The 12,500-nt window shown below is 32.3% G+C and overlaps 2 protein-coding genes across 2 annotated transcripts in view; both read right to left on the bottom strand.

Annotated features, from left to right (window-relative positions):
- LOC137626919 (uncharacterized) overlaps positions 1-773 on the bottom strand; it is an 834-nt gene extending 61 nt beyond the window's left edge. The window contains exons 1-2 of the mRNA XM_068357904.1: positions 82-773; positions 1-15 (exon numbers count right to left, since the gene is read on the bottom strand). The exon at positions 1-15 is cut by the window's left edge and continues 61 nt beyond it. Coding sequence (XP_068214005.1) covers positions 1-15; positions 82-629 — 563 coding nt within the window. The 5' untranslated portion in view covers positions 630-773. The remainder of the gene's footprint in view (positions 16-81) is intronic.
- Positions 774-4,207: 3,434 nt separating this feature from the next.
- The window catches only part of LOC137626918 (neuroligin-1-like), a 31,699-nt gene continuing 23,406 nt past the window's right edge, over positions 4,208-12,500 (bottom strand). Inside the window, exons 3-5 of the mRNA XM_068357903.1 lie at positions 7,679-7,825; positions 5,948-6,145; positions 4,208-4,422 (exon numbers count right to left, since the gene is read on the bottom strand). Of these exons, the coding sequence (XP_068214004.1) occupies positions 4,208-4,422; positions 5,948-6,145; positions 7,679-7,825 (560 nt within the window). The remainder of the gene's footprint in view (positions 4,423-5,947; positions 6,146-7,678; positions 7,826-12,500) is intronic.

Genomic DNA, 12,500 nt, shown 5'->3' with positions numbered 1-12,500 from the left:
TCCTTCGGAGAATAACTTGTAACTGGATGGCCTGCTTTGGGTGAACAATTTTGGACGAGTTGATACTATTTTGTTGAATGCGTAGGGACGAGTTGACCATCGACTGGTGAATATGTAGAGACAAGTTGACCATCATTCGGAGATGTGTACGAAGCCACAGGCTGCTTGAGCATTGTAACTGTTGATATATTTCCTTTTGGTTCGTGTAGCATTTGCGTATTCGTAATGGTGCCTTGCGTATCTGGAGAGATCCTATTGGATGTTACGCCAGTCATATCGTCTATGGTTTGTACGCTGCTTATGTAGTCTGGTGGCCAGTCGTGCTGGGACTCCTCTTCAAAGGCTGTGGCCAGGCTGCTACGCATTGTGATAAAAGGCCTCAAGGTTCCATAATGCCCTGGGGCATATATTGTCTTACAATTGTCCCCAGACGAGTGCAACTGGACGTCATTCCCACTATCGCTATTCGCGTCCTGCGAACCTTTGGCGAGGTTCCGGCGGTTGGCCTTATGTCGATAATAAACGGTAGTAAGAACCAAGATATTCAGGATTAGCAAAGAGCAGGCAATGGCCACTGTCACACTCAGTGCAGTTGTGTAAGGGAAATCCTTTCCCATTTGACTTAGCATATCCAAATTACCTGATTCACTAACTTGGTTTTTGTTAGCCGTAGCTACAATTGTCAAGTTATGGGGTGTATTTGTTAGGCCAGTGAGGGTTGGAGTGATTGGGCTAGATAGAAAGCCTTCAGTAAAGTTATACTGACCTGTTGATTTAGGGTATAAACCAGATTGGAGATCAGTTGGTAATCTCAACTTCCTTCTCTCACATATCGTTCCAAATCCTGTCACTAATCGGCCAAGCTTCTCTTCCGAGTCTGCAACCAGTACAGTATCATCCGCAAACAGCAACTGATTTACCTCCCATTCATGATCATTCATGCCTATCAGTTTCAATCCTCGTCTAAGTACTCGAGAATTCACCTGTCTCATCACTCCATCAACATAAAAGTTAAACAAGCATGGCAACATCACACATCCCTTTCTCAGCCGCACTCTCACCGGAAACCAATCGCTCACTTCATTCCCTATCCTAACACACGCTTTACTACTATTGCAGAAACTTTTCACTGCTTGCAAAGACCTTCCACCAATTCTATATAACATCATCACATTTCACATCGCTTCCCTATCAACTCTATAATACGCTTTCTCCAGATCCATAAATGCGACATACACCTCCTCAACTTTTGCTAAATATTTCTTGCATATCAGCCTAACTGTAAAAATCTGATTCATACATCCCCTACCCCTTCTAAAACCACCTTGTACTCACCCAAATTTTATGAAATTACTCCACATTGATATGAACGAATTGCTGAGTGTGACATCCATTTTAGTGAAGTTATAACTTGATTCCAAAGGTCCAAGAGCGCCCAGAGGACCACCAAAGACGTACGCCAGCTCGTTCAGGAGAAGACTCTCGTTTCCAGACTTTGGGAAAGATAATTAGTTCGAATTTAAAGCTTTATTGTAGTAATAACTAAATTGAAAAATAATAATTTGAATGGAAGAGGAATATATAATTTTATTTATATCATGATTCTTTTATTGGTATTTATTATATTATATTTTCATGAATATTATTTGCAAGATTTGGATACATACATCTCTAATCTATGGATGATATTCAAAAACTTTCTGTAGATTATTAAAGATTCTCATTAATAATATGTACCATATTTTTCTATTTCATATATAAATCAAATCTATCCATATCGACGTACATCTGAAACTTCTTCCCCAACACGTAGAGATAAGATGATCGGGAAGTCGTGTAGAGCTGCTTGGCAAGATCTGCCATCGGCGAGACGATATTTGCATCGTGAAGGCCTTGGCCGGTTGAGTCCCTGATGCTGATTGGTTGATGGAGGGATCTCGACCAATCAGTGTACTCGGCTTTGATGGCTAACATTATTTCCTGTGGGGAGATGAAAAGACTCCATTTGAGGTATACTTTTATTTAATAGATGTTATAGTTTAAATATGTGTATGGAATAGGTAATAATAATAATAATAATAATAATAATAATAATAATAATGCCCACCTGCAGATGATAGCGATAGTTATTGACGACGAAGGATCTCAGCAGATCCTCCCTATAGTCAGCATCGAATCCTTCCTGGACTTTTTGCTGACTCAGGATGTCAAGGATGTTAGCAGCTGTCATTCCTAGAAGGAGGTCAACTGGAGTTCGACCTTCCTTGCCTTTGAAGTCAAGAGGAAGAGTAAGATTTTTCTCATTGTCTTTTTATAGTTGAGTGATTAAGAATCATTTGGAATAGACAAATGGAGATATTTATGATATACGAATAAGTACTTAGGTGCAAGATAATTTTTTTTTTTAGTTTCAGAAATTAGGAATTTTTTTCTGTTTAAATGTATGTATTCATTATGCAAGACAATCAGTGTATATGAAAATAACAACAACAACAACAACAAAAGCAGCTGTGTTTAGAACTCTGCAGGGCATTGGCCACATCCATGTCCTTATTCTTGACTGTGCTTTAGCTAGTTTTCATCACCACGCTTGCCAAGTACAGAGTGGTGATGGTGGGAGATTTATGTCTGATTACTCACAGCAAACGTAGCTATTATAGGTAGCCCTAGTACAGCTCTGCTGATCATCACGTTGAGGTATCCCCACCCACAAAGGGAGGCGTATATATATATATATATATATATATATATATATATATATATATATATATATATATATATATATATATATACATATATATATATATATATATATATATATACATGCATATATATATATATATATATATATATGTATATATATATATATATTTATATATATATATATATATATATATATATATATATATATATATATATATATATATATATATATATATACGTGTGTATATAGTTTTTTATATGCATTGTCATACATTCACGGGTTTCAGCTGTATTGTCCATCTCATGCATTATGAGTTAAGACCCTAAATAGCATTTATAATAAATAGATTGTTTTTGCGTTTGAGTTTATAAACATATCAAACCCATTTACGACAATTAAGAAGTAAAACTTACCCATTTTGCTCTGATGATTTTTCCAATCAGGTTTGATAGTGACACCATCAATGCTGGGGCCAACAGCCACTTGAAACTTGGATGTCTTTAGGTGAACCTTTAAGAACATTATCTTAATGTTATTTCCTTTTATAAAAGTTATATTTTTCCTAAATCATAATTAATATTTAGACAGAAATATTAAAGTTAACTTATTATTTGTCTTTCACGATTGAAGTATTATTATAAAAGTACTATAATAAAAAGAAATCATCCTATGTTAAAATAAGTATTACAATATTGTTAGGTTAAATGTAAACTCAAATTTCTAATGACATTTCGTTTTTCTAAAACACACCTTTACTTATATAGACAGACTTTCGGTTAAAATTTAGTTATAATTATAACTATAAAAAATTTTAACGCATCCACTGAAATAAATATCTAATTACAAAAAACTTTAATTACCAATAAGTTATTCAAAGTTATTACCTGTTATATAAGGAGAAAAAATAATCAATTATTCTTTATATTTTGAAACAAATTGCCATATTGTTTAATTAAATGTATCATTAATCTCTTGTTTTTTTTTTCACGTTTTAGGAAAACATAAAAAAAGAGCTAAATACAATATAATTATTTCAATATTAAAAAAAAACACACTTAACAATTAATGAAATTATTGTTATATATATTTCCTTCTATATTTAAAGTTTTCATTAGGTAGAAACAAAAAAAAAGGAATTCCAATTTATTATTGTTTCTAGCTACTCTTATTCCATGTAGCTTACTTGCTTTGTGTGAACAGTATCTGTGGTGGCATATTGCCAGGGGCAGAATAATCACTAAAAACCACAATATTTACTATGTATAATTGTTCTTGTTATTAGAATAAACAGTATATTAATAACAAATAAAAATCCCATACTTATAGCATATGTTATGATTGGAAATAGTATACGCTACAATAGTATAGTCTAAAGTTGAATAATCGTCCCTTTTCTTTTCGATGGACTTATGGTTATTTTTACGAAACATATCAACTTGTAATATGAAACTAATAAAGCAATTGAAATTTTGTCGGGTCACGTAAACTGGTAATCAAACATTCTCAATACATCTCCAACTTAATCACCTGCAATATGTCGTGCAGAGGCCTCTTCCTCAGACACTGGAGAACATTTTTATAGTGGCGAAAGTGGTCGTTCGGAACAGGGCAGTCCAGCTGGATGGCTACATCGAGGGCGTGTCCAGATGGGTCCAGGACTAAAGCCCAGGGACTGAGTGCAGATCCTGACATCAGGATTGCTCGCTTGAACAGACCTGCTCCTGATGACCAGGGGAGAAGGATTGCCCGAAGGATATTATGGTAGGAAGGATTCTATGGTGTTACGTGTTTAGAGGGGCGGTTATCTTATATGTTTTTGGTACTTTTTTGGTAGAGACATGGTTTATATATATATATATATATATATATATATATATATATATATATATATATATATATATATATATATATATATATATATATATATATATATATATATATATATATATATATATATATATATATATACATACATACATATATACACATATCTATAAATATATATATATATATATATATATATATATATATATATATATGTACATATATATATATATATATATATATATATATATATATATATATATATATATATATATATATATATATATATATACGGTATGTGTGTGTGTGTGTGTGAGTGAGTTTAAACAAATATTTAAGGACTCTGTAAGCCTCAGTGGTCACAAATATCATAAACTATATTATCTTCATCCCTCTTTTCTCTCAATAATGTTCCAACTCGTTTCATAAGGAAAAAATAATATTACCTTTTGTATTTTGGCCTTTGTACAAGAACAAGACTCCAATTATAGAATATCTATAAACAAGGGAAATAAACAAAAGTGGAAAAGGAATATCCAATAACAAATAAAAAGACGATGATAGAAAATTGAATTAGTGTTTTTTCTTGATGGTAATAAAATGGAATGGGATATAGACATTGAAGTTTATTTAATCTGACTTTTTAATTAGGAATCACAAGAAATCAAGTATGGAGGTATGTATACACAAAACACACACACACATACATTCATTCATATATATATATATATATATATATATATATATATATATATATATATATATATATATATATATATAAATATATATATATATATATATATATATATATATATATATATATATATATATACACATATGATAACTTCCAAAAAATTCTTATCGGCCCCTTCATAACAATTATAAGAGAATTATAACGGAAATATTAATGAAAATCTACCATTTTCTTTACAAGTTCACAACTCAAAAATAAGAACAAAAATTGATTATCGATATCTAATGAACAACCTCCTTTAGGAAACTTAAGATACTCCACAATATAATATCCATGATATTTACATTCAATTAACCTTCGTTTTTATCATGGGAATTTTACCTCATCACTGAATAACAACAACAATAATAAAAATGATAATAAAAATTCCAGCTTATCATAAAAATTATTATTATTATTATTATTATTATTATTATTATTATTATTATTATTATTAGTTGTAGTGCTAGTAATATTACAATTAGTTAGATTACAGTAACAGCAGCAGCAATACTATCAGCATTAGAAGTATCATGATATCAAATGCATCCTTTAGAAATATCACGCTAAAAGCCCATTAACATCACGTCATCCCTCCAACCATAAATATCATCACCTAAGGAATATCTTAAAACATTTCAAAATTTCCCTTTGTCACAGAGAACAAGGTTTACTTACTGACTGACCTGTAGCAGCAGGCGATATGACAAGGTAGTTGAGGCAGGCGGCTCCCGTGCCGTGACCCATGACCGTGACCTGACCTGGGTCACCCCCGAAGCGGACGATGTTCACTTGAACCCAGTGCAAGGCAGCCAGCTGGTCCATCAGGCCGTAGTTAGCTACGGTTGGGCGACCCACTGGGACCGTGTTTGCGTTGTAAAACCCTTGGGTAGATTAAGTAAGAGTTGAAGAGCTCAAGTATTGATGTAGGTATGTATATGTATATTATAATTTTGCACATTTAGACGTTTATTTCATATACATATTCACACAAGCCATATATTATACTCCACATCATATCTGGATTCTCTTTACTATGAGATCAGCGACCCAAGGGGAAATCAGCTTTAAGATAATAGCCTCTGATTAGCCGGCGAATTGAACTCGGCCTAAGAAACTGAGGTTTCATCGACTTAGTGATTTACCCAAGTAGAGCTGCTAAGTCATTGGATCCTCAGTTTCTTTAGCCCAGGTTCGACTCTCAAGCATGACCAGAAGCTATTGTCTTTGAGTGGATTCCTCCTCGGGTGTCTGATCCGAGGCAGAAAAAAATCAGACATTAGTGGGAGTATAATTTATGACTTTTTTGAATATATATATATATATATATATATATATATATATATATATATATATATATATATATATATATATATATATATATATACTATCTTTTTTCTTTGGCAAATAGTGTTACAAATCTAACAATTATATTTGATGGAAGACCAGGAGCGACTCTTTATCCTAACAACCTCAATATATATATATATATATATATATATATATATATATATATATATATATATATATATATATATATATATATATATATATATATTCACGTTCATATATTTCAACATAATGGTTATATATCAATCTATGGAAACATGTGAAAACTTTAATCTCCATTTCAAGAAAAAATTCTATAGTGCAGCATCCATTGAAGCAAAAAAAAAATAACTTTGGTCTTGAAGCTTTTTATTTCTTTTTCTTCTCCCTTTTCTAAAGATTCCGAGACTGAATTATTCGTGTGTGTTTTCCAATGGTTGAATCGCTGCTTTCGTCTCTCGTTCCAGGAAACAAGAAGAAGTTTACCAAAGGGGACTTTACCATATCCCTGTCTTCATCTTTAGTCAAAACAGGATTAATAGGAATTTTGTTTTTCTTTTTTTTTGTCTATTCTATTTTGAACATTTATCTTTGGAAAACTATTTCATAACCAAGTATTATTGCTCCATATAATATATATGAAATTCCAGTTTGTATAATACAATAATATCGAAGAGAAAGAATCATTTTTTTTAAATCCATGAATATGTGCATGATATATGAGATTGAAATATCATTTTCTTAGAGGAGGAGATTTTGAATAATAGGATTTCAGTGGAAAAAAAAATATGTTACCTCCAAAAATGTCTACCTAACAAAAATATACAACCTAACGGGCCATGAACATACACCATTACTTACCAAAGAATATACAATAAAAGTACTTACCAAGAATATGCAACCTTACTAACCAAAATTTAAAACTTCACTTACCAAGTCGGAAACATTACCTAACAAGTCACCAACTTTACTTACCCAAAATATATAGCCTTCTTACTAAGAACATACAACCTCACTTACTAAGAATATACAAACTTGCTTACCAAGAATATACAACCTTAGAAAGAATATAGAGGAACCTCCCTTACCCAGAAAGCCGAGACGATAGTTGAGAGTCACCACAATGACCTTGCCCAGAGCTGCCAGAACTGATCCGTCGTAGAGACTTGAAGATCCCCACTCAAACGACTCTCCATGGATGAAGACGACCACCGGGTAGGCCATAAGAGCTGCATCTGCAAGGAGGCAAGCAGGATACTTAAGAGAAGTACTCGGATTTAGCAAATGGGGTTCTAGGGATGCAAAAGCAAGTAGTTGGGACTTACCATCATAAGTTTAGAGAGATATAGATATTGATTAGTACAGAAGCAGGACATGTTTTATCTCTCCTATACTTCCTTTGCAATCTTAGTGGACTTATTCTGTTATTCCTAAAGTCCTTCTATTATAAGTCATTCTCATCATATTTCATTTTGTTACATATTAGAATATCCTTTACTTTAGTCTACTCTCGCATCCAAGTTACTCTTCTTTAGTCTCTTAATGTTATTGCAATGGTTTTTCTTTCCTTTGAACTGTTATTATTTGCGCCCAGAATTCCACGAGAGGTGAGAGGCGTTACTGCAATTTCTCCGGTATAAAAAAGTCTTTTAAACAATTCATCTTCCCATTTGGTTCCAGCGTTTCCTGAGTGTTGATTTTACCTCATTCGTTTCATGTGGTTTCTTGCGTTCAAATGTTCATGGTGAGATGGTGGGACATTTATATTTTATTAAATTGAAATTTATGATATTTATAACGTGGAGTTGTAGAATATATTTCATGTTCTTTTTCCTACTTTACTTGATATTCTAGTATGTGTTCAAATCTACAATGCAAGCTAGAGTTATTCACACTGGGAAAACAAAACAAGCTAAAAATATATTCCATTAAACAATGCAACTTACAATTATTGTTAATTGGAATAAAATTTACTCATCAATTCAATTTATGAATGCAATATACAATTATTTTTAAATGGGAATAGATTGCATTAAAAATGCAAGCCACAATTATGTGTAAATTGGAATAATTTGCATAAACAGTGCAAGTTGCAATAATATTTATCTTGGAATAAATTCTATTCAGCAATGCAATCTGTAATTATTGGTGAATGTGTATAAATTGCATTAAAGATTTAAACTACAATCATTGTTAAATGGAATTCAATTCCTCCCAACAATACAAATTACAATTACAGGTAAATGGGATTAAACTCCTTTCAATAAGGTAGGCTGCAATTATTTCTAAATAGGAATATATTTAGTTTAACAATTCAAGTTACAAAATGAGATTAGATTGCATTGATCAATGCCAGATATGATTAATGGTAAATGAGAATAGTTTCTATTGAATAATTCAAGGTATGATTATTTCAAAATGGGAATATATTCCAATAAAAATGCAAACTACAATTATTGTGAAATAGGAATAAATTCTACTAATTAATACCAACTATAATTATTGGTAAATGTGAATAGACTCATTTCAACAAAGTAATCTGCAATTTGGTGATAAATGTCTTCAGATTTTGATATAATCTAAGAGAAGATATTACAAAAACATTTATGTTACATATTATAAATAGTAATATAATAAATTTGAACTACTCTGGGTAATAATAATAATAATAATAATAATAATAGTAATAATAATAATAATAATAATAATAATAATAATAATAATAATAATAATAATCACCATTTCTGTTCAGAATTCCAGAAAATCATAAATCATTGCAGCATAAAGAACTAAAATATATCTATCTTTTATTTTGAATCAAACCGTAGTGAATTAGAATAAAAGAAAATTTTTTCAATCCTTATGACGAAAAATATCAAGGATTTGTTTAATGAAGCTGAATTTAGAACTATATCAAATATCAAATGATATAAAAAAGGTCCTTGTTTTTGTTTGAGGGTTCGATTTTTTAATTTCTTTTAAAGATAGAATGAAAAAAAGTTTCTGTTTCATGGAATATCCTGGAGTCATTTTTGTACGTTGTTTTTATGTTTGAAATTTGGGATTTTATAGAGAGAGTAATTATTTTCCCCAAAAAATAACGGTGTAAAAAAAAAAAAAAAAAAAAAAAAAAAAAAAAAAAAAAAAAAAAGTCTTGCTACAAAATAGGACTCCCGCAAAGGAGTCCATTACATAAATGAAGGTTTCTCCAAATCCCACAAAAGTAGAGCCCAGCAATAGATGCCATCACACAAAGAAGTCCTCCCCATGTGAGAGGTCTCAAATAAATGAGGCATCCACAACAAGAGTCTTCCCCATGAAATTAGATTTCCCACATAAGAGACCTCCAACAAAAGAGGCCTTTCAACATAAGAGGCCTTCAAAGAAAAGAGGCTTTCAAACAAAAGAAAACTCCGCTTAGAATTGTCGATCCAACAGTAGAGGACTTCCAATTAAATACTCCTCCACATAGAAGAGACCTTCCAACAAAAGAGGCCTCTCCACAAAAATGTCCTTTCCACAAATGAGGGCTGCACAAAAAAGGACGCCTTCGAACAAAAGAGGCCTCACCATAAAAGAAGACTTGCTATAAAAGAGGACTCCCACAAAGGAGTCCTTTACATAGAAGAGGGTTTCTGCAAAGAGGCTTCGCACAAAAGAGGTCTCCCCTCAAAAGAGACCTTACCCAGAAAAGAGGCCTTCACACAAAAGTTATTCCATCAAAAGAGGCCTTCCCATAAAAGAGGACACCAACAATAGATGCATTCACACAAAATGAGCCCTCCCCATACGAGAGGTCTCCCACAATAAAAGGCTTCTCATAAATGAGTCCTACTCATAAAAGGAGACTTCCCACATAAGAGGCCTCCAACAAAAGAAGCCTTCCCACAAAAGAGGCGTCCTACATAACATGCAGCCGCAAAAAGAGGTCCCCGCATAAGAGAGGCCTCTCAAAAACTTTGCCTTCCCAGAAAAGAGGCCTACCATAAAATAATCCTTCCACCAAATACTCCCCAAAGAAGAGGTATCACACAAAAGAGGCATTAAAAAAACGGCTCTTCCACAAAAGAGGCTTACCAGAAATGAGCCCTACCAGAAAAGAGGCCTTCCCACGAAAGAGGCCTCCCACTAAAAGATTCCTCTCCACAAAGTTCAGAGACCAACTCTTCCATTTCCATGAAATAATCTTTGAAAGGACGAACACCGACGAACATCAAAGCGACAGGACTTTTTAACGACTGAAGGAAACGACCCTTTCCCTAATGAGGGATCTTTGACTCTTTAACGACTAAAGGAAACGACACTTTGCCTAAGGAGGGATATTTGACTCTTTAACGACTGAAGGAAACGACCCTTTCCCTAATGAGGGATCTTTGACTCTTTAACGACTAAAGGAAACGACCCTTTGCCTAATGAGGTATCTTTGACTCTTTAACAACTAAAGGAAACGACCCTTTGCCTAATGAGGGATCTTTGACTCTTTAACGACTGAAGGAAACAACCCTTTGCCTAATGAGGGATCTTTGACTCCATAACGACTGAAGGAAACGACCCTTTGCCTAACGAGGGATCTTTGACTCTTTAACGACTGAAGGAAACAACTCTTTTCCAAATGAGGGATCTTTGACTCTTTAACGACTGAAGGAAACGACCCTTTGCCTAATGAGGGATCTTTGACTCTTTAACGACTGAAGGAAACGACCCTTTGCCTAATGAGGGATCTTGGACTCTTTAACGACTGAAGGAAACGATCCTTTGCCTAATGAGGGATCTTTGACTTTTTAACGACTTTGGGAAACGACCCTTATAGACTGCAGGAAACGACCCTTTGCCTAATGAGAGGCGAGAGGCGTTACTGCAATTTCTCCTGACTAAGAAAGTCTCTTAAACAATTCATCTTCCTCTGTGTTTCCAGGGTTTCATGAGAGTCTTGATTTTACCTCATTCGTTTCATGTGGTTTCTTGCGTTCAAATGTTCGTGGTGAGATGGTGGGACATTTATATTTTATTAAATTGAAATTTATGATATTTATAACGTGGAGTTGTAGAATATATTTCATGTTCTTATTCCTACTTTACTTGATATTTTAGTAAGTGTTCAATCCCACAATACAAGCTAGAGTTAGTTACACAGGGAAAGCAAAACAAGCTACAATATTTTCCATTAAAGAATGCAACTTACAATTATTGTTAAATTGGAATAAATTTTACTCAATAATTCAATTTATGAATGCAATATACAATTATTGTTAAATTGGAATAAATTTTACTCAACAATTCAATATAAGAATGCAATATACAATTATTTTTAAATTGGAATAAATTTTACTCAAAAATTCAATTTATGAATGCAATTTACAATTATTTTTAAATGGTAATAGATTGCATTATAAATGCAAGCCACAATTATTTTTAAATTGGAATAAATTGCATAAACAATGTAAGTTGCAATAATTCTATATTGGAATAAATTCTATTCAGGAATGCTAGCTGTAATTATTGGTAAATGTGTATAAATTGCATTAGAATTTAAACTACAATCATTGTTAAATGGAATTCAATTCCTCCCAACAATACAAATTACAATTACAGGTAAATGGGATTAAATTTCTTTCAATAACGTAAGCTGCGATTATTTCTATATAGGAATATATTTAGTTTAACAATTCAAGTTACAATTATTGATAAATGAGATTAGATTCAATTAAACTATTCCAGATATGATTAATGGTAAATGAGAGTAATTTTTATTGAACGATTCAAGGTATGATTATTTCAAAATGGGAATATATTCCAATAAAATTGCAAACTACAATTATTGTGAAATAGGAATAAATTCTATTAATTAATACCAACTATAATTATTGGTAAATGTGAATAGACTCATTTCAACAAAGTAATCTGCAATTT

The sequence above is a fragment of the Palaemon carinicauda genome, chromosome 34, assembly GCF_036898095.1.
Source record: "Palaemon carinicauda isolate YSFRI2023 chromosome 34, ASM3689809v2, whole genome shotgun sequence".
NCBI lineage: Eukaryota > Metazoa > Arthropoda > Malacostraca > Decapoda > Palaemonidae > Palaemon > Palaemon carinicauda.
The sequence above is the reverse complement of the archived record's forward strand: the minus strand, read 5'-3'. Positions and strand labels throughout refer to the sequence as shown.